The 27,708-nt window shown below is 41.2% G+C and overlaps 1 protein-coding gene across 1 annotated transcript in view; it reads right to left on the reverse strand.

Annotated features, from left to right (window-relative positions):
- CORIN (corin, serine peptidase) overlaps positions 1-27,708 on the reverse strand; it is a 109,281-nt gene that overhangs the window by 37,663 nt on the left and 43,910 nt on the right. Inside the window, exons 10-12 of the mRNA XM_047798095.1 lie at positions 16,545-16,658; positions 13,778-13,888; positions 12,095-12,224 (exon numbers count right to left, since the gene is read on the reverse strand). Of these exons, the coding sequence (XP_047654051.1) occupies positions 12,095-12,224; positions 13,778-13,888; positions 16,545-16,658 (355 nt within the window). The remainder of the gene's footprint in view (positions 1-12,094; positions 12,225-13,777; positions 13,889-16,544; positions 16,659-27,708) is intronic.

Below are 27,708 nucleotides of genomic sequence, written 5' to 3' on the forward strand. Positions count from 1 at the left end.
TACCCCTATTTTTTGGTCTATAAACATTGTTGTGTGTGGTTTTGATGATATTTTCACTTAATGATTTATTTTGGAAGTCTTTCCATAGTAATAGCTAAATGATATGAAGATGATGATGATAAATTTTCCATAGATTCAGCACTAAAAGACTTACTTGCTTTTTTGGTTTGTTTTGTTTGTTTTGTTTGTTTGGCTGCACCCAGGGCATATGGAATTTCCTGAGCCAGGGATCAAACCCAGGCCACAGCATCAACCCAAGCCACTGCAGTGACAACACTAGACCCCTAATGTGCCACAAGAGAACTCCAAGACTAAAGTGTGTCTATATTATTTAATCCTCTCAACAACTTTGTGAAGTATGCCTTTGGGGGGGGGGGGGGGCACACCTGCAGCAAATGGAAGTTCTCAGGCTAGAAGTCAAAGTCAAAAGTCAAATCAGAGCTACAGCTGCCAGCCTGCACCACAGCCACAGCCACGCCAGATCTGAGCCGTATCTGTGATCTACACCACAGGTCCTGGCAATGCCAGATCCTTAACCCACTGAGCAGGGCCAAGGATCAAATCTGTGTCCCCATGGATACCAGTCTGGTTCATTACTGCCGAGCCACCATGGGAACTCCTAAGTATGCTTTACTATTATTCTCCATTTTGGAGGTGAAAAAAATGAGGCAAAGAGAGAATAAGTAACATGCCCAAGGTTACACAGCGAGTAGATGGCAGGGCTGGTATTTAAGTCCCTGTGGTTTGATGTCAGAATACCACTTCTAACACTTTGGATACTACACAGACCTCCTCTATTAAGGGCACACACCATGCTCTTTTCGCAATTGCATAGAGTACTATTATATGGAAGTACATTTACTTCACCAATCCAGTATTACACACAGGCAGGTGGTTTCCAATTTGGGCTATAACAAAAAAAGCAGCAGTTAACACTTTTAACCATTCAGCTTTGCCTACATACACAAAGGTGACTTTAGAATAACTTCCTGGAAATGAAATTACCAAAGCAAACTTTAAATTTTTGATGAATAGTAGGACTCTCCCCTTCAAAGACCGATGCCAATTTACATACTTGCCAGGAGTAAGTGTGTCTATACTTTTTAATTTGTATAACTACATATATAATGTAAATCATGGTATTAAAAATGTCTCCGGGAGTTCTCGTCGTGGCACAGTGGTTAACGAATCCGATGAGGAACCATGAGGTTTCGGGTTCGATCCCTGGCCTTGCTCAGTGGGTTAAGGATCTGGCATTGCTGTGAGCTGTGGTGTAGGTTGCAGACACGGCTTGGATCCCGAGTTGCTGTGGCTCTGGTGTAGGCTGGTGGCTACAGCTCTGATAGATCCCTAGCCTGGAAACCTCCATATGCCGCAGGAAGTGGCCCTAGAAAAGGCAAAAAGACAAAACAAACAAACAAACAAACAAAAAAAACCCAAAAAAAAGTCTCTGGAACATAGCTGCTCAAATTTTGTTGAACGATTGGGAATGCATTTGCCTTATCTTCTTCCGTATCATATCAAGAAACAAAGAAGTCCTGTTGGGTAAAGAGCAAAAGGGCAAAAAACATCTTGCCAGTAGCTAAGCACTGAGAACTAGAGATGGGCACCTGCCAGCTGCCTCTCCACAGACTGAATCATGAGCCACCGCAGCTGCTGACCCTCGACACCCCCAAAAGGAGCTCAGGGTGGAGACCAGGAGTGAGGCACTCTGCACTCTGGGAAAATGACAGAACAGGTCTTCAGATAAATATTCTCAGAAGATTTTTTGAGCCCAATTCTTGCATCTCCTCGTCTTTAGAAAAGCACTGAAATCCTTCATGGTGATGTCTGCCCCCCGTAACCTTCATGAGACAAGCAGCAACCTTCTGTAAAAATGTGTGCTTAGTTGCACGTACCTCCCCCTTCACTAAAAACATATATGCTGACCTTCCCCCCACCTCTTTGGAGTGGTATTTCAGGGCTGTCTGAAATGCTGCCTCCTGGGCGACAGTCCCTATTTTGCCCCAAATAAAACTTAACTCTCAACTTTTAAGTTGTGTATATTTTTTTAAGTCAACTGCATCAAAGTCACTGTATCCTGAGGGAGTCCGTGCAGAGAATGCCTTCAGATCCAAATGCTTCCATAGCAGCCATGAAATCATACACAGAGGAGGAAATGTAAGCAACAGGCTATTCCAATGCCCTCTTCTGTGGACAATGTGAGAAAACAGAAACACTGACCTAGACCCATCCCAAACATCTGTGGGTCCCAGAGCCAGAGGCCCCCCTGTGCTATATGTCTTTATATAGAGATGCTGTAAATTAAGTTAACAAGCTGTTAGGGAAAATGCATTCTATCTTGACAAACATATCTTTTTTGGCTGCTTTGCTTTGCTGTACACCTGAACCTAACACAACATTTTCAGTCACTTATACTCCAATAAAATTTACTTTTTAAAAAACCAACATGGAGTTTCCACTGTGGCTCAATGGTAACAAATCCAATTAATAAATGAGGACATGGGCTTGATCTCTGGCCTTGCTCAGTAGGTTAAGGATCCCATGTTGCTGTGAGGTGCGAAGTAGGTTGCAGCCATTGCTGCGGCTGTCTACAGCCCTAAACTCAAAATCCTTCATCTTTGTGACCAAAAATGAGAGACACCCTCTCTCCCAGGTCCACTTAAAACAAATCTTATTGAAGAACTTTAAGTATTACAAAATTAATCACTGTGGCCCAGGAGAGAATTCCTTTGATTAGTCCAGCTTGGGTGAGATACCTACCAATGAACCAATCACTGAGGCCAAGAACCGGGGGTCATGTACAAAGATGGCAGCGCCCTTTTGGATCCCAAGGACAGAATGAGAAATGAAGCAAGTCCTCAAAATGAAGGGATGCAGGTCCCAAAGGAAGGAAGGAATGCAGAGAAACAACACAATAAATGTCTGCTACAAGTGACTTGACTTGAAATTTTTTAGTTCAAAAAATTATTATGCCTCAGAGTCAAGATCTACATGATCCTTTGTTAGCTTTTGGAAGATGTAGGAAAGGTCAAAGACTGAGTAGAAATTAGACTTGACTTATATTCATGAATGACACAGTGGGTTAATCAGTGAGGGTTCAGTAAACTCAGTTTACTCATTGCAGAAGGAATATTTCCCTGGAGGAACTCAAACAAATGACACAGTCAGATAGACAAGTGTTAAAACTCATTGTTAATGAGGTTGATATACCGGAATGGAAACGGAGACCACACACTGGTGTTTTATCAGATGGAGTCCCTCCTTCCTCGAGGAGCTATTACTTTAGTGAGAGGAACAAATTACAAAGATATGAAAAAAATAATAATTTCTGGTCCTGGTGAGAGCTTTGAAGAAGACCTAGTAAGCAAATAGAGAGTGCCTTGGTGAGTGTGAAAGCTGTTCCCATTAGGACTGTCAAGAAAGACCTTTGTAAGTACTTGATATAAAAGCTGAGACAAGAATGATGAGATGGAGGGGATCCTGTTAATGTCTAGAGATCAGCCTTCCAAACAAAAGGAACAGTGAAGCCAACGCTCCCGAGATGAGAATAAGTTTATAGTCCTTGAATATCTGTAATGAGGTCAATGTGTCTGAAGTTTGGTGGACAAGTGGAAAGTGCTAGGAGATTGGGTCAGACGGAGGCAGGTGCCTGATGATGCTATACAGGCTAGTGTAAGAAATTGGATTTTGCCTCCAGACTGTACAAGTAAGAAGAAAAGACCAATGGGTCTGGCATTTAGATAATATTACTGACAATCAGTCTGGTCTTGGGAGTGAAAAAGCAAACCAAATTGCAGTTAAGTTTCAAAGACAACATGAAGGAAGGTAAGTTATCACCAGGAGTCTCAAGTGTACTTCCAAAATGGGGCTGGTACCACGTAAGGACTTCTAACAGAACAACACAAGTCTTTTTGGTCAATTCCTGATGGATTCTCAAATGGTAACTCATATTCTTATTTATCCAGGGTCCATTCTTATTCATCTCCAATAGAAATGCATTTTGATGACTCGAGAATGTGATGCCCCCAGAGGCTTTACAGATATTGATTCTTCCCACTCCAGCATCTTCATACTCATTGTTAGCCCTGATATTTTTGGTAGAAAGGTGTGTTTTGACAGTACTTAAATCTGGAGAATCCATGGAAACTATCTTTGATTTTATAAATTCTGGGGTGAATCTATTTTTAATGAACATTTTTTTTACCCCAAAATGAAATGTAAGAGAATGAAAGAAAAATATAATTAATCCAGGATCTCACATAGTTTTATTCCAGTTAATAATGGTGAATTTCTCTATACCACTGAGAAGTTTCTAATTTCATAAATTATTCATTAACCTGACTGATACAGTTTGAGATTCAGTTTGCTGACAAATATCTGCATTTTTGGCAGAGCCAGCTGTTTGTGATCATGTGGGAATGCCCTTAGGATAACTGTGGGCTTAACCTTGCTCTTGCTTATCAAAGCCTCATACCTAGTGGTCTCATGGAAAAACTTAAAAAAGATTTCCCCTTCCTTTAGTATTTTTTTAGGAGAATTATTTTTCTTTTCATCTTTTTAGGGCCACACCTGCAGCATAGGGAAGTTCCCAGGCTAGGGGTCGAATTGGAGCTGCAGCTGCTGGCCTACACCACAGTCACAGTAATGCAGGATCTGAGCCATGTCTGCGACCTACACCACAGCTCAAGGCAATGCTGGATCCTTAACCCACTGAGAAAGGCCAGGGATCGAACCTGCATCCTTATGAATATTAGTCAGGTTCATTACCGTGAAGCCACAACAGGAACTCCAGAGAGATTATTTTTCTCTCTTATCCCAGAATAACATGTTCCAGGGAATCCTTCACTTACACATTGGACTTTGTGATTTTCTTCTCACCCAGGCAGTCATTTAAGCTGCAGCTTCTTGGGAATGTGTTAAGGAATTAATTTCCCATGCCTGAGATACACGTTTGCCAGAGAAGCTACAAAGCTGTGTATGAAGGAAAATAACACTTTGTGGATGGGCTTCGGTTGACTTAAACTTACAATATGCCAAGTATGTACTTATTACTATATGACTTTTCAAAAAGTGAAAAACGCTTTGGATCACGGCCCTGCTTGATGAATTTGCACCTCACCACCTCCCCACTGCTACCCACTTAAACATTCTACAATGATAAGATCACCAGGCGCTAAGACTTGCCACATGAATTCCTGCTGTGGTGCAGCAGGTTAAAGATCCGATGTTGACTCCATGGCGGCACAGGTTTGATCCCCAGCCTGGCACAGAGGGTTAAGGATCTGGCATTGTCACAGCTGCAGCTCAGATTGAATTCCTGGCTTGGGAAGTTCCATATGCTGCTGGTGTGACAAAAAAAAAAAAAGAAAGAAAGAAAGAAAGAAAAAGGACATCATGTCGTATTGGTTTTTAAGTACTCCAGGAGATTCAGGTGCAAAAAAGCTCAAGAAAATGAGAAAGGTTTCATGAAAGACATGAGGCTTGAGTGAGACCCTGAAGAATTGAGATAGGAAATGCAGAGAATGATCATCTATGGATACAGAGGCTGAGAAGAGTGGTTTCCTACTTAGAATCTGAAATCACATACAACATGCACCCATCCTCTAGGCTATAAAGATTACACGTTGTTGGGGGTTCCCACTGTGGCTCAGTGGAAACAAATCTTACTAGCATCCACAAGAACCCAGATTCGATTCCTGGCCTCTTTCAGTGGGTTATGGATCTGGCATTGCTGTGAGCTGTGGTGTAGGTCACAGACACGGCTCAGATCTGGTATTGTTGTGGCTGTGGTGTAGGCTGGCAGCTATAGCTCCAATTCGACCCCAAGCCTGGGAACCTACATATGCCTCAGGTGCAGCCCTAAAAAGAAAAAAAAAAAGAAAAAAATAAAGGAAGTGAAAGAAGACATTTGACAGAAAATGATTTATTTCTGCCTTCAGACATTCAGGCCTCTATAACAAATTGCCATAGCCTGGGTGGCTTGTAAACAACAGAGATTTATTTCCCATAGTTGCAGAGGCTGAGAAATCCAAGGTCGAGGAGGTGGCCAATTTGGTGTCTGATGAAGACCCACCTCCTCAATCACAGTTGGCCGTCTTTTTTGCTGGGAAATCACAGGATGGTAGGTGAGGGGGAACTCTGTGAGGTCTCTTGTATAAGTCACTAATCCCATTCTTGAGAGCTCCACTCTCATGTCCTAACCACCTCCCCAAGGTCCCACTGCTTAATACCATCACACTGGGGATTAGGATTTCACATATGAATTATGGGAGGGGGTACATAAACATTCAGTCTATATAGCAATTGAACATGATATTTGTCCTATAGCAGGTAGGGCTCTAGCAGAAATTCAGTCATGGACTAGTGAGAGCTTTTAGAGAAATGGAGGCACCAAAGATATCCTAGCCCTAGTTCTCTCACCAGTCACTGCCCATATTACTTTGCTTCTCTTTTTCCCAAAATTCTGCAAAAGAAAGTGCTACACTTCCTGCCTCTAATTTCTCTCTTCCTACCCTATCTTAGGCTTTTGCCCCCTCACTCTGCCAAAAGTGCTCATGTCCATGACATGCACATTGTTGAAATCAAGTCATTTTCAGTCCTCATTTTACTTGACTTCTCAGCAGTCTTTGCTACAATTGACCAACACCTCTTCCTTGATATATCTTCACTTTCCAGGATATCACATACTTCCACTCCATGGGTTTGGTTCTTTGGTTCATCTCCTTTGGCTTGCTACATTGCTTTTCCCATCGTCTTAATATGAGGGCTCCCTTGGGCTTCTTTTCTTCTTTACATATACTCACTCTCTTGATCACCCAGATTTAAAAAAATGAACAGTATCATTTTTGAACACATTGAAGGCAGACAATTAAAAATATGAGCAGGACCAAGTATAGGTGAGAAGATGGAGAAAATTGTAACTCTCATGCAATACTGGTAGAGTATAAAATGGTGCAGCTCTTGGGAAAACAGTTTGGTAGTTACTTAAAAAATTAAATGTTGAGTTCCACTTGACCCAGTAATTCTAGTCTTAAGCATATACCCAAGAGAGTGGAAGACATATTCATACAAAAACTTGTACATGAATGTTCATAGCAGCATTTTTTATAAGAGCCAAAAGGTGGAGATGACCAAAATGGCCACCATTGATAAACAGATAATCAACTTGTGGTTATAGCTACACAACAGAATATTACTCAGCCATAGACAGGAATGACCGATGCATAGTACAACATGGATGAACCTTAAAAACGCTATGCTAAGTGAAGAAGACAGACAATAAAAGCACATATTGCATGACTCTATTTATGTGAAATATGCACAATAGGGAAATCCATAGAGAAAGAAAGTAAATTAGGATTTTTTTAGAGGTTAGGGGAAGAGAAATGGGGAGTGACTGATAATGAGCATGGGGTTTGTTTTTTGAGTGATGAAGATGCTCTGGAATTAGACCATGATGATATCTACAACTCTGTGAACACATTAAAAGCAACTGAATTACACACTTTTTTTTTTTTAGGGCCGCACCTGTGGCATATGGAAATAACCAGGCTAGGGTTGGAATTGGAGCCACAGCTGACAGCCAACACCACAGCCATAGCAACATCAGATCCAAGTGGCATCTACAACCTACACCAAGCTTGCAGTTATGTCGGATCCTTAACCTACTGAGCAAGGCCAGGGATCGAACCTGCATACTCAAAGACACTATGTCAGGTTCTCAACCCACTGAGTCACAATGGGAACTCTGAATTGTGCACTTTTAAATAGTGAATTTTATGGTATCTAAATTCTATCTTAATTTTTTTGGTCATGTCCACGGCATGTAGACGTTCCCAGGCTAAGGACTGAACCCAAGCCACAGCAGCAACCCAAGCCACTGCAGTGACAATGCTGGATCCTTAACCCACTGTACCACAAGAGAACTACATTAAAAAAAATTGCAAAGTTTTGAGCTTTATTTCCATGATTTACAAGTACAGGACCAGCAACCTGGGCTAGACTGACTGGTACAGAGCCTGAATCTGTCTCTGAGCTTCATGAAAGTCAATAAGAATACCATCCTGGGCTAAACAGTTCTTATATGACAAATGAAATCTGAAGTTAGAAACTTTGTCCTGGAGTACTCTTTAGGAAAAAATTACAATGTAAATTCTAATATATTGTATTACTATGAGGTAGTACAGTAGGATGTTTCTTCTACTGTCCAACTCCAAAAGATTGGGGCATAAAATCAAATTGCAACTAACTCTATAAAAGGATTGTTGCCAAAACAGTAGAGCCTGTTTCTAGATGACCTAACTTTTATAGAAATAAACTTATGAAGCCAAGAGACACAGAGAATCACCTTCCCTTAGTCCAGCTTCCTCAAATATCAGATGTCTCTCAACTGAGCATGTGGCAAGTATTAGAGGGCAGTCCAAATTCTGATTTGTATTGTTGATTCAATAAATGTCCAGATGTTTTTGATACTGGACACGCAGGTAGCAAAGTCCATATACTGTCAGGAGAATTTAGGGGCTTGATTTATACCCTTGTCTAACCAAATAGTCATCATACTTCCAGCTGGGGTGAACTCTAGAGATACCTACAGATGGGGGTAAAATGGTTTTCAGATTCAGAAAAGAACTCTGAATCTTCTCATTTAGACAAGCACTTAGTCAAGAGCCTGGCATTTCTGCTGTTCGACAGGGAAAGCATAATTTGGGGCCGAAACACTCGAAGTGCAGGTGTTTTTAATCAACTGCTTCTTACGTGAAAGCATCTCAGTAGAATCCCTGTAAAACATGTAATTTTGGTATAGATCTGCAATTTTAACAACCTAGCTCCAAAATATACCTCCTCAAGTAGATGAATGATCTACTTGATGTTCAGGTATGTTCATCATGTACAGAGCTTTTATTTATACATGCCGAATGAATGAATTTATATTATAGTATCAAGATAATTTTAGAAATGAATGTTTTTCTTATGTAATTTGAATAGGAATGCCATGTGCTATGCTATAAATGAACCTGTCTCAGATGACAAAAAGTCTGGATTTTTTTTTCTACCTTTACATTCTTGATTGTTCACGCATATGTCTTTCCCACTATAAGTGTTTTTCTGTTTTTTTGTTGTTTTTTTTTTGCTTTTTAGGGCTGCACCCATGACATATGGAGGTTCTCAGGCCAGGGTCAAATCAGAGCTGTAGCTGCTGGCCTACACCACAGCCAGAACAATGTTAGAACCGAGGTGTGTCTGAGACAGCTCATGGCAACACCAGATCCTTAACCCACTGAATAAGGCCAGGGATCAAACCTGCATCCTCATGGATGCTAGTCAGATTCGTTTTCACTAAGCCATGATGGGAACTCGTGCTATAAGCTCTTTGATGATGCTGTTCACCTTTGCAACCTCCACATAATGCCTACTCCTATACGAGAACCCACAGGCAGATACTTAAAAAACAATGAGAGGGAGATACTAAATAGAATTCAATGGGTTTTTTTCTTGAACTTCAAGTTTCAACTGCAGAGTATGTTTGGAGGTATGAAGGTAGGCCCATGCAGTGGACACTTCACTCCAGAAGCTAAAAGAGGCTAGTTCTTCCCTCTCTCCCCTTCCTCTGGCAGCTGGAGTGTAGGTCAATGCCTAGCCATGGCCAAACGGACCTTCGTTTTAGGGACTTTGAATCAGGAGGAAAGGACTCAAAGGTGCAGGGTTACTTAGGGTTAATTTGAATCATCAGAGGCAGAACTGTGAATCTGCAGCACAGCAACCAGTCTCCAGGGACAGTGGTACAGAAGCTTCCTAAGCATCCCATTCTATGGCAGGAATTTGGCCTCATCTTGCCCACTATCTTTGTTCCTACTCTCCAGATCTATATCAATTCATGAGCCACCCACGTCAACTGAAGAGGAAACTTGAATGCAATCAAAAGTACATCAAAAAACTAAGACTACCTTTCCTACCCATTTCCTTGGAAGATGAAGCACTTCTTACCCATTAACTCAGTCAAATACACATTACAGTTTTCCAACCATACTGCTCTCACAGATTTTCCTAGCTCTCCTGTGAAAGAAACTTATCTTTAAAAAATCTGAATATCTATCTCGATTTTAAATATTTAAGACATTTCAATGATATTTTCCCATATATTTTCCCCTATATTTTCTCCATAAGGAAATGGAGCAATGGAATAAAAAGATTTAAAAAAAAATTCCAATATGTACGTAATAGCCAAGGGTAAAAACTACCAAAATGGATGAATACATCTGTGAATGAGTAGATTTTAAAATATGGTGTATCCATGCAATGGAATATTATTCAGCCATAAACAGGAATAAGGTACTGATACACAGATCATGAAAACCTTATGTTTAGTAAAAGAAGCCAGATAACGGTGATGGTTGTACAACATTATGAATATACTAAATGCCACTGAATTGTACACTTGAAAATGGTTCAAATGGTAAGTTTTATGTTGTGTATTTTACCACAATGAAAAAAATGAAATCCAATATCCAAAAAATTAAAAGAAATGCAAAGTAGAAGATTTTAAACCTGACCCCTTCTACTTGCAAAAGAACAAGGTAGCTTGTCAAAATAATTTTTCTGGCTATAAAATCTTTGTAGTTCCAACTTTCCCTCAGAACTCTCACTGGAGTTATCTATCATTATGTAACCAAGTTTTCATATTAAGAAATAACCTTGTGTTTTGGTAAGAAGAAAGTGAAGTTCATTCAACAGGCTTTTAATTAATCTCTGATCATAATCACATCCCCTTTCATTTAGACGCAATAAGGAAGTTGCAAAAAAGAAGTATAATTTAATGGATTTGGGCAAATATAATTTTTTCACTCTGGCAAAGTTTTAAGCTCTTTTATTATATCATCTGTTACCCAATTTTCCAAAGATGTAGGGCTTAACATGGGAAATATGGGCTGAAGATGCTGGTATGTATAAAATTCTTCAAAATGGGATAAAAAAGGGAGTTCCCACCATGATGCAGCAAAAACGAATCCGACTAGGAAACATGAGGTTGTGGGTTCGATCTCTGGCCTCACTCAGGGGGTTAAGGATTTGGTGTTGCTGTGAGCTGTGGTGTAGGCCACAGATACGGCTCAGATCCCGCGTTGCTGCGACTGTGGTGTAGGCTAGCAGCATAGCTCCAATTACACTCCTAGCCTGGGAACATCCATATGCCACTGGTGCAGCCCTAAAAAGCAAAAAAAAAAAAAAAAAAAAGGGGGGGTAAGAGAAAATGTGTTGCTAGCTGCTATTCCATAACTGGATGGCTCTTTATTGTTAAATTATTTCAAGTTTGATCAATGGAATTCTGGGAAGTGACATTTACTCAATTTTTATTCTAGAATTTTATAACTCCTCTAGCTTTTATTTCTATCATTTCTATATTTGCCCCAAGTTTCACAATATCATTGAGAAAAGGAAAAAAATGTGTGTGTGTGTGTATATATATATATATACACACACACACTAAGACGCTTCAATTATTATTTTCCTATCCCAATAGAACTGGAACAGAAAACTACCCAGCAAGTATCCAACTTTCAAAGTATTGATTTCAGCATGTTTGTATCAAAGACAGTGTCTTTTCATTCTAAGACGCAAAAATGGTGAACTAGTTCCTGATTTACATTTCCTGCATTACACAGGGTCAATTGAAATGCCAGCAACTTCAAGTTCTACATCCCAACTTAATAAAAAAAAAATACATGTTGCTTGAAAAGGAATTTTCAATAACCTCTTGGGGGGGAAATCGCAAGATTTTCAATCTTCCCAGCCAGGTTTCTTGGAGGAGACCGCCTTAATGCTTTTATAAATAATAAAAGCGGTTCATTTCAGAAGTCCTTAAACTGCAATTACTTGATTTACTTTTAGAGGCTTTATCAAAGTAGGTTTTCAACCCACACTCTTCAGAGCAGGTGCCTGTAATTAAATCCAGCCCTCTCACCTGATTCATTTCCCATGCTTCAGAGGGCTCTGTCTGAGAGCACTCACTCACTCTGCCTTCATAAGGAAGACATTATTGCCAAGCTCCACAAAGCCCTTGGAGAAATTCATCCGTGCTACAAACTACTGACCTTACCCTAAACCCATCTGCTTGCAGGCCAGCTGACTCAACGTCTCCTGCCAGCCATCCGCACACACGTGGTGTTCCACAGCAGATCTGTGAGCGGTCAGCAATGAAGAGGAGTTCACATTTTTAGAGAGGGTCACTGAGGAGGGGAAAAAAAAAAAAAGGGAAAGTCTCATTTGAAACATTTCTTCTCAGGAACCCAAATAAAACATACCTTCGCTTTACTTGCAGACATTTCATTTTTATTTCTTTTTGCTAAGAACCACTTAGTGAATTCTTACCCTATGCAAATCACTGATCTCCATGTGGTGGAGGACTGAAAAATGAATTAGATGTGTTCTCTGCCCTCCAAGAATTACAGGCTCTAGCGAAAGAGGCAATTCTTTTTTTTTTTTTTTTTTTGGTCTTTTTGTCTTTTCTAGGGCTGCTCTGGCGGCATATGGAGCTTCCCAGGCTAGGGGTCTAATTGGAGCTGTAGCTGCCAGCCACAACCACGGCCACAGCCACAGCCACAGCAATGCAGGATCCAAGCTGCATCTTCAACCTACACCACAGCTCACGGCAACGCCAGATCCTTAACCCACTGAGCAAGGCCAGGGATCACACCCGCGACCTCATGGTTCCTAGTCGAATTCATTAACCACTGCGCCACGACGGGAACTCCAAGGCAATTCTTAATGTTATGCATTAGAAGATGGCCAGAGGCAGGTGCCATTCCCATGAGTTTATCCAATGATTTGTATAATTAGAGGGGGCCAGTTGTAACTTCATTTTAACATCACCCTTCAAGAAAGCCTATGAGTACGCAAGCATCTGAGGGTGATGGTAATGCAAGACTGATTTGGCATACGCACTGATTCCTATTTCACAAAAGGGCATCCTCTGCCCTTCATAAACCCGCAGAGTATTTGTGGAAACATTGCACAATGAATGACAATACACATCATAATTGTGATTTAGCCAGGTGACACAAAGGATTGAAATAAGAACCAAGGGAGTGACAGGGAACTACATCTAATCACTTGTGACGGAACATGATGGAGGACAATGTGAGAAAAAGAATGTATACATATGTATAGATGGGTGACTCTACTGAAGAGCAGAAATTAACAGAACACTGTATATCAACTAAATTTAAAAAAAGACTAAAAGAACCAAGGGAATGGAAGGGGTGATGAGCATAGGACAACAGAAGATATCAAACTCAAGGTTAGAAACTTTAACATTGGGATACTGGTGGGAGAGGCTTTCAAGTCCTCTTCATTAAGGGAGCGGACAGAAGTCTCATCTGGATCTGGAGCAGGAGTCCTGGGAAGATGGAAGGCCCACTTTAGTGTCCTGGGCCAAGAGGTGTCAAGGATACAAGAATGACCGACCACTGATAACTGTTCAAGCTGGGTGATAGTGAGTTTTTAAAAATTATATTCATATGAAAAGTGATGTGGTTCTAAAAATTTGAACCCAAATATATTCACATATATCATAGACATCTCAAAGAGAGAAGTAACTTGAGGTGAAGGGTTCTGGGAGATGGAAATAACATGTAGGAATCACCACTATCAGCTTTTATCGAAGTAAAGAAGAATAGATGAACTTGGTTAGTAAGATCCGTGAAGCCATTTAGGATCATTCAGCCTAAGTGGCTTGACAGGCGTTAGGACACAGAGCAGATGGGAGAAACAGGCAGCTCACCACAGTCCCATTCATCTGAGCTGTCTACGCAGTCGACTTCACCGTCACACCACCGGTCACGTGACACACACTCATGGTTCGCGCATTCTAACTCATCATCTTGGCAAAATGCTGGCAGGGAAACAAGAAGTGAGGACACAGTTTTAGGAATTACTGTGATTATCACTAACAGGCACATCATTGTCCTCCAGCCGCAGTGTGGAGGGAGGAAAAGATGTGGTCACTGAAGCTTCCACACAGGTGTCAAGATGGTAGAGCAGAACTGGTAAAAATCTCATTTCAGAGAGGTCCATCCATACCAAAAGCAAGTATTTAAGCAGATCGACCATCTCCAAGTGACTAGATTCTCTAGTTCTAACCACAGGTTCGAAAACGTGGTGCCCAGAGCAGCAGAAATACCAAGGATGAGAACATAGAGCTAAAACCTGCAGTGGTATGAGCAGAGCACGGGGCATGGGAAGAGCAAAGTCATTCTAGGATGAAAACCAGCTCTGTCCACATTTATGGATTATTTTATTTTATTTTATTTTATTGTCTTTTTGCCTTATTTCTAGGGCCGCTCCCATGGCATATGGAGGTTCCCAGGCTAGGGGTCTAATCGGAGCTGCAGCTGCCAGCCCATGCCAGAGCCACAGCAATGCCAGATCCGAGCCGAGTCTGCAACCTACACCACAGCTCACGGCAATGCCGGATCCTTAACCCACTGAGCAAGGCCAGGGATCAAATCTACAACCTCATGGTTCCTCGTCGGATTCGTTAATCACTGCACCACGACAGGAACTCCTGGATAATTTTATTTTTAAAAATTTCTCCTATGAAATGACTCTCTGAGTCACATACTCATTCTCTCTTGGGTTTTAAAAAACTATAGCAAAACTCCTTGATTGCCTGCCTAGGATCTATTTCCTTTCTTCCTCCCCTTCTAAGGGAACCTGATTTTATTCAGGCCCCCACACAAGCCGCTGATCCAGAGGAAGATTCATTTAAGCAGGAGATGGCATTTTTCTGGCTACAATTCTTTCTTTCTTTTTTGTTTAAGGATTTATTTATTAATTTATTTTATTATTTCATTTTCTTTTTGCCATTTCTTGGGCCGCTCCCTCGGCACATGGAGGTTCTCAGGCTAGGGGTCTAATCAGAGCTGTAGCCACCGGCCCACGCCAGAGCCACAGCAACGCAGGATCCGAGCCGCGTCTGCAACCTACACCACAGCTCACGGCAACGCCGAATCGTTAACCCACTGAACAAGGGCAGGGACCGAACCCGCAACCTCATGGTTCCTAGTCGGATTCGTTAACCACTGCACCACGACGGGAACTCCAGGCTACAATTATTTCTTTCTGAGCACATCATGAGCCCAGGAGTACATGTGTGATCACCAACATCAGGGTCTTGGTCTGTGGTTTTGTGGGTTGATTTTTATAAGACGGTTCCTGCCCAAACCCTCCTGGCTAGGCCACATGTCCTAGCCTGACACAGGGGCTGCCTGGAGGAAACAGCATCTTTTTCTAATTGGTTCTCCCTAAGGGTACTTCTTTTTGCAATTCCGCTCTTTAGGTGGCATCTTTTGGAATCCACACACAGACAGCTGACTGCTAGCTGGGACCTGGATCAAAGTTAGCCAATCGGAGTGAATCCTTAAATGATGCTGCAGAGCTGAGGACAAGATTTTCGTTCCTTCCCGGTAGGTACAACCAGGGAAGCGAGGTGCCCCAGGTGCTCTTGGCAGGATCCATCTTTGGACCCTGGTAAGAGTCAGCCAGAGGTCAAGTGAACTCAAAGGATCACAGAAGAGGTGGTGAACTCCTGAATCCAGCCTCAATAATCTACCATACACTTGACTTGTGATATGATAAGACATACTCCATATACAGGATCACAAAAGATAATAAATGTCTTCATTGTTTAACCCAGTTTGAGTTAAGCTTTCTGTTACCAGTCACTGATGCATCTTAGGAGGGTTTTTCCCCCCCTGATTTTAAAACTACTGACTATTCATTTGGAATGTATAGAAAAGGTAAACAAACACAGAAAATAATTCAACCACGGAGGGATTATAATTATAAACTTTATGCTCTTTTGATCCTTTTCTGTATGTAGGTATATGTTCTTTCAAAACTCAGCACACAAAAAAACAGCATACATAATTCTTTATATTTTGTTTTAGCCATCTAATGTTACATAAGGAACCCAGGAGAAATTATTCTTCTAATTTGATTTTTAATGCTTGCACATTATTTCATTTTATGTTTTTTTTAATGTTTCCTATTCTTGGATATTTGGGGCATTTTAATTTTTCCATGTTATAAATAATGCTAGGCTAATATAATTATGCATATATTTTACATGTTTGATTGTCTTCTTGGCATATATTTTTACAAGTGGGGTTTTACTCAAAAGGTCTAAACATACAAAAAGCTTTTGATAGATAGTTTCAAATTTCTGGCTTACATTTAAAATGAGAGGTGGGAGTTCCCATTGTGGCACAGTGGTTAACAAACCCAAATAGGATCCATGAGGATGCAGGTTCAATCCCTGGCCTCGCTCAGTGGGTTACGGATCTTGCATTGCCGTAAGCTGTGGTGTAAGTCACAGACGCGGCTCGGATCCTGAGTTGCTGTGGCTGTGGTGCAGGCTGGCAACTGCAGTTCTGATTCAACCCCTAGCCTGGGAACTTCCATATGCTGGTGCGGCCTTAAAAAGCAAATTAATTAAGAGGTAATTCGTGTTCAAACTGTCAGGCTGACAATTTCACACAGGCACTTACAGCAATTTTTTTCATCCATGTTATCAGGACAGTCTGGGAACCCATCACAGATGACTGTGTGCTTCAAACATTGTTTATTGGATGGACATTCCCAAAGGTCTCTCTCTTTACATCCTGGAGACAGAAGGAAAGGTTATTTGCAATGGATGTGAAGGTGCAAATGACAAAGGCTTTGATCACACCATGTAAAAAATTATAAAGGTATGATCTCTTTTTTCCTAATGAGTTTTGATTCCTGAATTCTCTGGAAAATGTAATTCTGAAAGTAGAAATGCTCAGTAATCTCCATACTGCATTATAAATAGTACAGCTCCCCTAGGAGAAGATCAAAAGTGACATATGGGAAATAGGAAAAAAAATGAAAAAGCAACTGTACATTAACGTTCATCTTTAGCTGTTCCTTTTGCTTTCTGAGCCAATTTGCCACATATAAGACTCATCTACAAAACGATGAGTTACTCTTTTAAGCAAATATGCCAAACTCTAGAGATCTAAATGCACGTTATCTTAAAATATAATTTAAATCAACAAACAGGGAAGCCATCTGCGTGTTTAGCAAGAGACGCTCCTCCTATGCCAGCCAAATAGCTACAAAACTAGTTTAAGACCCAGGTACAAAAGCCATCATGTTACTTTTGTAATGTAGTCAGAGATCAAAGGTTAGAAACTTTATCAATTCCGATGAGATATGATCATAATTTGCATAAGATCAAGTCTATACGCTTGAACTGTAATTTACCTATAAAATAGCAAGCATTTGCCATGAACTTACGAACGTCACTTTATCTTTTTAGAGCCACACCCGAGGCATATGGAAGTTCCCAGGCTAGGGGTTGAATCAGAGCTGCAGCTGCTGGCCTACACCACAGCTCACAGCAACGCTGGATCCTTAACCACTGAGTAGGACCAGGGATCAAACCCAGTTCCTCAGATACTAGTCTGATTCATTACCACTGAGCCACAACGGGAACTCCACCAATGTCATTTGATTCACATGAAAAGCTATATATGTGTATTATACGTCCACTAAAACATGCCAAGTGTTTGTTGAAGACCCATGACCTTCACCAGCTATGAGCTGTGTGAAGGAAGAGACGAGGTGTTCTCATCTTCAAGCATCCTGAACCCCGCTGCCCGGAAGAGCAGCTAGCCCCTAGCAGGGCCTCAACACATGTGAATTTTAAATGGAACTTCATTTCACGTAAGAAACAAAAAGTCTCTCATTCTCAGGAAAAGGTAATGTAGTTTAAGGTGACAGAAATGTCAAGCAGTGATCAAATGAGGAGTTTCCTTAAAGGCGCTATTTCTCATCTGATCTGGCAAAAATAATTCAGAGAAATGTCATAAATGGTTGACTTGGGTTTCTTAGAGTCCCTTTGAAGAAAAAAAAATCCGCTTAAAAAAAATTCTCGGCAATCCTTGGTGGCTCAGCAGGCTAAGGATCCATCATTGTCACCACTGTGGCTTGGGTTGCAGCTGTGGTGTGGGTTTGATCCCTGGCCCTGGAACTTCCACAGGCCACGGGTATATCCCCAAAAAAATTCTCATGGAGGAGCTCCTGGTGGCTCAGTGAGTTAAGGATCAGTATTGTCACTCCTGTGGCGTAGGTTTGATCCCTGGACCAGGAACTTTCACATGCCACTGGCATGGCAAAAAAAAAAAAAAAAAAAGAAAGTTATCAAAATAGGCCACCAGTAGAGAACTTTTTATGAGCTAAAATTAGATTTAAAATATTTCCAGTTCAAAAATATAGGATCATGGTAGAGTATTTGATTGTAAAACTATAGGAAATAGTGAGAATCCTTCATTAGCTGTACATCTGGAATGATCTTGGGCCCATGGACATCTATTCTAAGAACTCATGGGGGTATCATTTGGAGTTTTCCGATAACTGAGGATACAGACGTCACCTGGAAAACTCTGACAATGAGCATCGCATCACAAACCATATCACTTGCCAGTAGAGGATGAGAGAAAACAGCATGAGCCTTTCTGACTATTCACAAGGCACCATTCCTTAGAGTAGAGAGAAGAATTTGGATACTTGGAATGACCTGGTACAAGACGACAAAAATCGATCTACTGGGACATAGGACCTGTATCCTCACAGACAGCAATGATAATAATAAGAGATGGCGTTCCTGTCGTGGTGCAGCAGAGACGAATCCAACTAGGAACCATGAGGTTGCAGGTTAGATCCCTGGCCTCGCTCAGTGGGTTAAGGATCCTGTGTTGCCAAAAGCTGTGGTGTAGGTCGCAGACGCGGCTTGGATCTGGCGTTGCTGTGGCTCTGGAGTAGGCTGGCGGCAACAGCTCTGATTGGACCCTTAGCCTGGGAACCTCCATGTGCCATGGCTGCGGCCCTAAAAAGACAAAAGACTAAATAAATAAATAAATAATAAGAGGTAACATTTATTATTGACTATAAAGCCACATTCTAGATATTAGTTTCAATTCTCATAATAATACCACAGTGTCAGAATTACAATCAGCATTTTCTAAGTAAGGAAACTGAGATTTGGAGAAAATGAATAAACTGCTCCAAATCCTGCCTTAGAGAGGAAGATCCAATAGGGAAGCAGGTGCAAACCTTCAGTTGCATCCCTCTGTTAAATGGGAATACACAGCATGCATAAGGTGTATGAGCAAGGGAAACACAGCTCTAGAGTCAGCCATCTGGATTTGAACTCTAGCTCCAATCTCATTAGCTGTGTGACCTTGGGTAAGTTACTTAATTTCTCTGAACCTCAGTTATAATCGCTCTAAAATAGTAACAACACCCGCTACAAAGGGTTGGTATAGAGATTAAATGAGTACTCTATAGATGGTAGTTTCCCTCCTGTAGCTTCTCTTTTCTAATAAAAGTTTATGTGACCTAATGCCTCCTTTGTGGAGTTATGATGAGTGTACATGAAATATGAAAAGGCCAAGAGATTAGTCACATGGAAGATAGTATTATGATTTTGTGAAGCGACTGCTCTCTCTCTCTCTTTTTTTTTTTTGTCTTTTTGCTATTTCTTGGGTCGCCCCTGTGGCATATGGAGGTTCCCAGGCTAGGGGTTGAATCAGAGCTGTAGTCACCGGCCTACGCCAGAGCCACAGCAACGTGGGATCTGAGCCGCGTCTGCAACCTACACCACAGCTCATGGCAACACCGGATCATTAACCCACTGAGCAAGACCAGGGATCAAACGCGCAACCTCATGGTTCCTAGTCGGATTCGTTAACCACTGGACCATGACGGGAACTCTAACTGCTCTCTCTTTAAAGCAGTATTTTTGGTGTAATTATACTTTAAATGTATGCATTAAAAGGAAAAGCATTAAAACTTAACCATTCAAAATTAAAAATAGGTATGGATTGGATGGGATATTTAATGCAGCTATAGGTCATGAAACCAAATAATTGTTGATGTCAGCAAAACTGCCACCCCCCACCCCCACTCCCTGCACAGACATAACAACCACACCCATCTGGAGGCCACAGTGTGTTGCCATAGTGACTACATCTTTCCCAGTTTTCCCAGGACTCTGCAGGTTTGCCCACTAAACGTCCCTTCTTCTAAGAACCCCCTCAGTGCTGGGCAAACCGGAAGTGCGCTCAGCATTCTGCTGGGTTCCTCACTTTCTCTCTCATTTTCACAAAAACTGTGAAGCAAGCTTTCCTGCCAGAGGCAGATTCCATCCGAACTGGGGCACCTGTTTCTTCCATCAAAAAAGCTGTCACTATAGGTGAAGACCACAAACCACCTTAGAGCAGATGCTCCTTGCACTAAGAAGCTCTCAGTTGTGCAAGGGCAGGGTAGGTAGGTCTGCTCATAAGGGCTTTTAATTTGAGCTCCACAAACTAAACAGTATTATCAGGGAGGAACTGGTCACAGAGGAAGGGAGCAAGGCGATTCTGAGTCCTGGACAGACGGATCTGAGGCTAAGACAGATCTAGCCATCTTGGGTCCACAGCCAAGCAGGGACCCTTAGAGCAGGGCTGAGCCTTGACGGTCAGAGCTGGCAGGTGTGAAGGCCCCTCCAGAGTATGTGACCCTGAGCCATGGAGCCCCAAACCTCAAAGAACCGGTGCAGCACCTGTAGTTGCAGTCGAACAAAAGACCTGCCTCACCCCCACCCACTCCCAGGACTCCAGCCTAACAGCCAAGAGTAGTGACAGCAGCACAAGAGCTCCCACCTTTGACCAGAAAATCTCCAAATTTCTGAGTTACTTCCCCCTCTGAGGGGCACCATCCCCACATCATCCTGTCACCCTCTTCAACATGTGCTGGTTCAGCACCCTGTGAAGAGGCAGGACGAAGAAATGGAAAGGGCTTCGAATCACAGGGTGGGGCCACCCTCAGTGACTGTGATCCCGGAGGTGGGGACATCCGCTGGAAAACAAGCACTACCTCCAGCTCAAGGCGCCAGCCCACTGCCCATGTTTACTCTGTGAATCGGGACCTCGCCCAGTCCACTCTCCTCTGCCATATAGAAGATCTTGGTCTGTCAGAGACCACACCAAGCTAGATAGGATTCCTTCCCTTGAGGGACATCCCCGGGGCGACATCTGAGGGGACTTGCCACCTGGATTTCCTAACGCTATGGCAGGTGGCTCTTAGTTACTGCCTTCTAAGGACTAAATATAGCATGTTATAAGCATTCCAAGCTGTGAAGGATAAAGTAGGTTTCCCTAAATTTTACAGGGGAGAAAACTGAGGTCCAGAGAAGTTGAGTGACTAGCCAAAAATCACACAGCCTCTAAGTGCTGACAGGGATTCAAATCCAAGTCTAGGGCTATACAGAGCACCCTCTGCCATTCCAGGCTGTCTGCCCAAGACACCAGCTGAGAAAGTGGAGAGTTTACCATGTGGCAAAATATCTAAAGGGCAGGAGAATATTTCTCCCTTAACAAGAAAGAATTAAGTGTAATCAGAGATCAATTCTAAGACTCATCCTGAAAACACACATGTGGGTATGCAATATGATATAAACCCAATGACCCTTACACTGTCTTCTAGTCACTTAAGTCAGTCCCTTCTACAAGCAAAGAGAAAAGAGAAAAAAGGACACTGGCTCTCTGGAACCTTCCACGGGTTTATGGAGAAAGGGAAGGCCACTTAATAGATTTATCAGGGTGACATTTTACAAACAAAGGAAAGGAGATCAATATAAAAATAGCTACATGAGAATAGGAATTTGGTGCCTATAGTAAAACACAAATCATATTGACAATGGTTTTTGTTTTGTTTTGTTTTGTTTTTGGCTTTTTAGGGATACACCCTTAGCACATGGAGGTTCCCAGGCTAGGGGGCTAATCGGAGCTACAGCTGCCAGCCTGCACCACAGCTATGACAACACCAGATCTGAGCCATGTCTGTGACACACCACAGCTCACGGCAACACTGGATCCTTAACCCACTGAGCGAGGCCAGGGATCAAGCCTGCAACCTCATGGTTCCTAGTCGGATTTGTTTCCACTTTGCCCTGATGGGAATTCTTACAAAGGGTTTTTCTTTAGCAATAATTAATACTAAAAGCAATGCAGAAACTGCTCAAACTAAAAGGAATATGTAAATGTATAAATGAATCACTTTGTTGTACAGCAGAAATGATCATAATATTTTAAATCAACTGTACTTCAATAAAACTTTAAAAATGAAAAAAAACTAATAGTAAAGCCCTTCTTTGTGAGAAATACATATATATTATTAATGAACCCCTAAACTTTTAAAAATCAAGCTGTAAGACCCACAAATATCAGAGCCAGAGGCTTTAAACACAGACTAAAGGGATTCTGGCTCCAAGAAGAGGTTCACTTACGATGCACCCAAGAGGAGATCAAAGAGAGATGATGGAACGGTTTTTAATCATGTAAAGACAAGCCCAGACACTTACAGTCAATTAATCTTCAACAAAAGAGGCAAGAATATAAAATGGGAAAAAGACAGTCTTTTTAGCAGGTGGTGCTGGGAAAACTGGACAGCTGGATGCAAATCAATGAAAATGGAATACACCCTCACACTATGCACAAAAATAAACTCGAAATGGCTTAAAGACTTAAACGTAAGACAAGGCACCATCAAACTCCTAGAAGAGAACATAGGCAAAACATTCTCCGACATCAACCTTACAAATGTTTTCTTAGGTCAGTCTCCTAAAGCAGCAGAAATAAAAGCAATAATAAACCCATGGGGCGGACCTAATCAAACTGACAAACTTTTGCAGAGCAAAGGAAACCATAAAAAAAAAGAAGAAGAAGAAGAAGAAGAAGAAGACGACAACCTAGGGAATGGGAGAAAATAGTTTCAAACAATTTAACTGACAAGGGCTTAATTTCTAAAATATACAAACAACTTATACAATTCAACAGCAAAAAAAACCCAACAACCCAACTGAAAAATGGGCAAGAGTATTGTATAGACATTTCTCCAAAGAATACATACAGATGGCCAACAAGTACATGAAAAAAATGCTCAACATCACTGATTATTAGAGAAATGCATATCAAAACTACTATGAGGTACCACCTCACACCAATCAGAATGGCCATCATTAACAAGTCCACACGTAACAAATGCTGGAGAGTGTGGAGAAAAGGGAACCTTCCTGCACTGTTGGTGGGACTGTAAATTGGTACAACCACTATGGAAAACAGTATGGAGGTACCTTAGAAAACTATACATAGAACTACCATATGACCCACCAATCTCACTCTTGGGCATATATCCAGACAAAACTTTCCTTGAAAAAGACACATGTATCCATATGTTCACTGCAGCACTATTCACAATAGCTGAGACATGGAAGCAACCTAAATGTCCATTGACAGATGACTGGATTAGGACGATGTGGTGTATATACACAATGGAATACTACTCAGCCATAAAAAAGGACAAAATAATGCCATTCACAGCAACATGGATGGAACTAGAGACTTTCACACTAAGTGAAATAATTTAGAAAGAGAAAGACAAATACCACATGTATCACTTATATCTGGAATCTAATATATGGCACAAATGAACTTTTCCAAGAAAAGAAAATCATGGACTTGGAGAACAGACTTGTGGTTGCCAAGGGGGAGGAGGAGGGGGAGGGAGTGGGATGGAGTGGGAATCTGGGGTTAATAGATGCAAACTATTGCCTTTGGAATGGATAAGCAATGAGATCCTGCTGTATAGCACTGGGAACTGTATTTAGTCACTTATGATAGAGCATGAAGGAGGATAATGTGAGAAAAAGAATGTATGACTGGGTCACCGTGCTGTACAATAGAAAATTGACAGAACACTGTAAACCAGCTATAACGGAAAAAATAAAACTCATTTAAAAAAAAAAGAAAAAAAAATCATGTGAAGACAAACAGAAAGGCCCTTAATGACACTCAGACATTTGTATTGCTGTCCATCTTTCTCTGTATGTTGAATACCCTTTTATATAGAAGAGTGCCCACTTAATAGTTGGGATGTATTCATGCAATGAAGGGTTTCATTTCTTCAGCAGATATAAAGAAACAGAGCTATATTCTCATTTAACTGCCCCATTGAGAAGACTTGCTGGTCACATCAGAGCCCAGATACCACCTTGCTCCCACTGGTAGTTCATGCACTTGTGGGCACAGGTCTAGCAAAAGTCGAACCTCAGTCTCACAAAACAAATTTATTGTGTGAAGGCAAAGCTCAGAAATATAATCCTATTTTATTTTCTTCAGATCGCCTTTCATTATGTCTTTTTTTTTTTTTTTTGGCTGTGTCGAAGGCATGTAGAAGTTCCTGGGCTACAGACTGAACTCATGCCACAGCAGTGACCCAAGCCACTACAGTGACAACACTGGAGCCTTAACCAACTGCTGCACAAGAGAACTCCTCCTTTCCTTTATGTCTTTCTTGTTCATTTCTTTGCCCAGATCTTCACCTTTTTTCTCCATTGCTTAGAAGTCATTGCTTAGGAAAGGTTAAATTGAAGATAAGTTCCTTTCATTGCTAGATTTACAGCCAGCTTCATGTATACAGTAGAGGTTCATTTAATGACAATCAGCCTTTAAGACAAGAAAATGCTTCTGGACCAACACAGTCCTGACTGTGCAAAACCCTTCCATCTTCTAGGCTTCCCTTCCATGAAGCAATTCTGGAATGACGTGTTCACATAAATATAAAGAATTATGTAAACATAATTCTTCCAAACACTTGTTGAAAACATTTCTAATAATTGTTTACATTAACTATTACACAATCAGTACAACGTCAACAAAGATTTACCAAAAGAGAAGGAGATATGTCATATCAACATTACTCACTGCTAAATGCTTAATGCAAATATTTAAAAAGTGTATTTATAGTGTGCTTTGATTGCCATGCTTTCATGCTGCAGAAGTGTCAAAGAAACAGCGTAAATTTCCAAGCCACCAAATTATTTTATAACTAAATTAAAGATGTACTGTTTTGAGGGGAAAACCCAATAATGTTGTTAAAATTTCTGGAGGAGCTGCAAATGTGTGAAAGTGAATAGTTAATTGCCACATTATTCAGTAAAGCCCAAGCATTCAAGTGCCTTCCACTCCGCAATGGATGGAATAAATCAGAAAGACTTAAGGCTTGGAGTGAAATCCAGCTTCACTGGAGCTGGTATCTGCATTACCAGACGGTATGGCTATATACACCCAGGCAACAGGGACAAACTGAGCAAGGAGGCAAAACGGGAACTGGATTGTGGCCATTGTCCCCATCAGGCCTTCTTCTACTACATGACTTCCTTATCTGATTTTAAGTGCTGTGTTCCTCCCCAGAACATGTGACATGACCATTCAAACACATGCATGTCTCCCAAAGGGGAATGTACACAAAATGTCTATTATCAGTCGCTTTGGAAACCTTTTTTCTTCTTCCTTCCTTTTTTCCTTCCTTCCTTCCCTCCCCCCCCTTTCCTTCCTTCTTTCTTTCCTTTTTTTTTTTTTTCCTTTTTAGGGCCACACCCACGGCATATGGAAGTTCCCAGGCTAGGGGTCAAATTGGAGCTGCAGCTGCCCGCCTGCACCACAGCCACAGCAACACGGAATCCAAGCTGGATCTGTGACCTACACTGCAGCTTGTGGCAATGCCAGATCCTTAACCCAATGAGCAAGGCCAGGGATCAAACCCACATACTTAGGGATACTAGCCGGGTACTTAACCCACTGAGCCACAAAGAACCTCCCACTTTGGAAAACTTAAAGACAGTTTTCTCATAAATTAATACTGTTGAGGGCAATTAATGCTCCTAAACTATTCATTTATTACTAACTTTTAACATTTCTTAACCAGAGCTGAGTAGTACCATCAGTATTTTGAGTGTTTTGTAGAAATTGGACAATCTATTCACAACTTCTGGTGAACCTTTTATTGAGAGATTTTAGAGCACTGACAAAACTCATTACTTAACTAGAAATCTGACATTTGGGGGGTCATTTGTATCCAACAGTGCTTTAAGTTTCTTGTTTGCAAAATATACTCTAGAACTCAGACCATTTAGTCTTCATAAGCCTTTTTTCTTTTACTTTTTTAATTATTCAATGAATTTATTACACTTGTAGTTGTACAATGATCATCACAATCCAATTTTATAGTATTTCCATCCCACACCCCCAGCATATCCCCCCATCCGCCAAACTGTTTCCTTTGGAAACCATAAGTTTTTCAAAGTCTGTGAGTTAGTATCTGAACTTCTTTGCATAAGCCTCTTTTTGAAACTAAGCTTTTACATTTCTCAAATATTTAGTCCCCTACTGCAAATTTTGGTCTAGCCAGCCATCCGGGTATCATGTAACCTCTTTGACTAATCTAAGATAATCTGTTTTAAATTGTATCTTAGGAGTTCCCATTGTGACGCAGTGGAAACCAATCTGACTGGTAACCATGTGGTTGCGGGTTCGATCTGTGGACTCACTCAGCGGGTTAAGGACCCGGCATTGCCATGAGCTGTGGTGTAGGTTGCAGACGTGGCTTGAATCCTGAGTTGCTGTGGCTGTGGCATAGGCCAGAAGCTGTAGGTACGATTATAGCTACAATTAGACCCCTAGCCTGGGAACCTCCATATGCCGTGGGTGTGGTCCTAGAAAGAAAGAAGGAAGGAAGGAAGGAAAGAGACTTAAAAAAGTGAATCTTAAAATAATACAGCCCCTAAAAGCCATAGTTCAGTGAAAAAATCAAATAGATTCTCAATAAATCACTTATATAAAGGATATTTAATAAGTTTTTATTTATATCTTTACATAGAGACCACAAACAAACAACAGTAGCTTCTCAAAACACTGTATGTTCCTCCCTAACAAAATTACCCCTGGTCATTGTACCATCGTTCTGACAGCTCTGATTTTCTAGAAGATGCACTTGTCCATATTTAGAGCAGCTGATAGGATTTTAGCTGCTTGCTTGTGACATTTTGTCTAGACCAGAAGGGCAATGTCTACTATGGGAAATTCATTTTGGGGAGCACAGAAATATGTCATACGTCAAAGGGCAAAAGAATAAAATGATTTTAAAAGATGCATTGCTTTATGTGCTTTCAATGGCAAAGAAGTGTCAATTTTTAAAAGCAGAACAAGCTAAATAATCATAACCAATTATTCTTTGGACAGCCCTTCAATCATTTTGGTTTACTCCAGAATATTGCTTAGTAAAGAGGTTGTCTGTTTTCCATTCCCTGACACATTTTGAAGTTACAAGTACAAAGGTCTACAGAGAAATAACATGAGAATTAGCTTCACTTAAATTACCATTGGTATTTCTAGCTTTCCCATTGGTGATTTTGGAGCTCAAAGGCAGAAATGTCTGGAATTTTTCTCCTTTGTAGATGGAGACAAAATCAGAGAGGGCATGAAAATAAATCCCAATTAAATTTGAATGTTGAAGGCTGAACTCTTTCTCTGTGTATCTAGATGGGAATTATAGACAAAGACACTATTATTCTGACCTTAAAACAGATGACAAATGGCTTTAGAATGTGTGTGTGTGTGTGTGTGTGTGTGTGTGTTTAGGGCTGAACCCATGGCATTTGGAAATTCCCCAGGCTAGGGGTCAAATCGGAGCTGCAGTTGCTGACCTACGCCACAGTCACAGCAACACCAGATCCAACCTGCATCTGCAACCTACCCCACAGCTCACAGCAACACCAGCTACTTAAGCCACTGAGTGAGGTGAAGG

The sequence above is a fragment of the Phacochoerus africanus genome, chromosome 10 (assembly GCF_016906955.1).
Source record: "Phacochoerus africanus isolate WHEZ1 chromosome 10, ROS_Pafr_v1, whole genome shotgun sequence".
NCBI classification, from domain to species: Eukaryota; Metazoa; Chordata; class Mammalia; order Artiodactyla; family Suidae; genus Phacochoerus; species Phacochoerus africanus.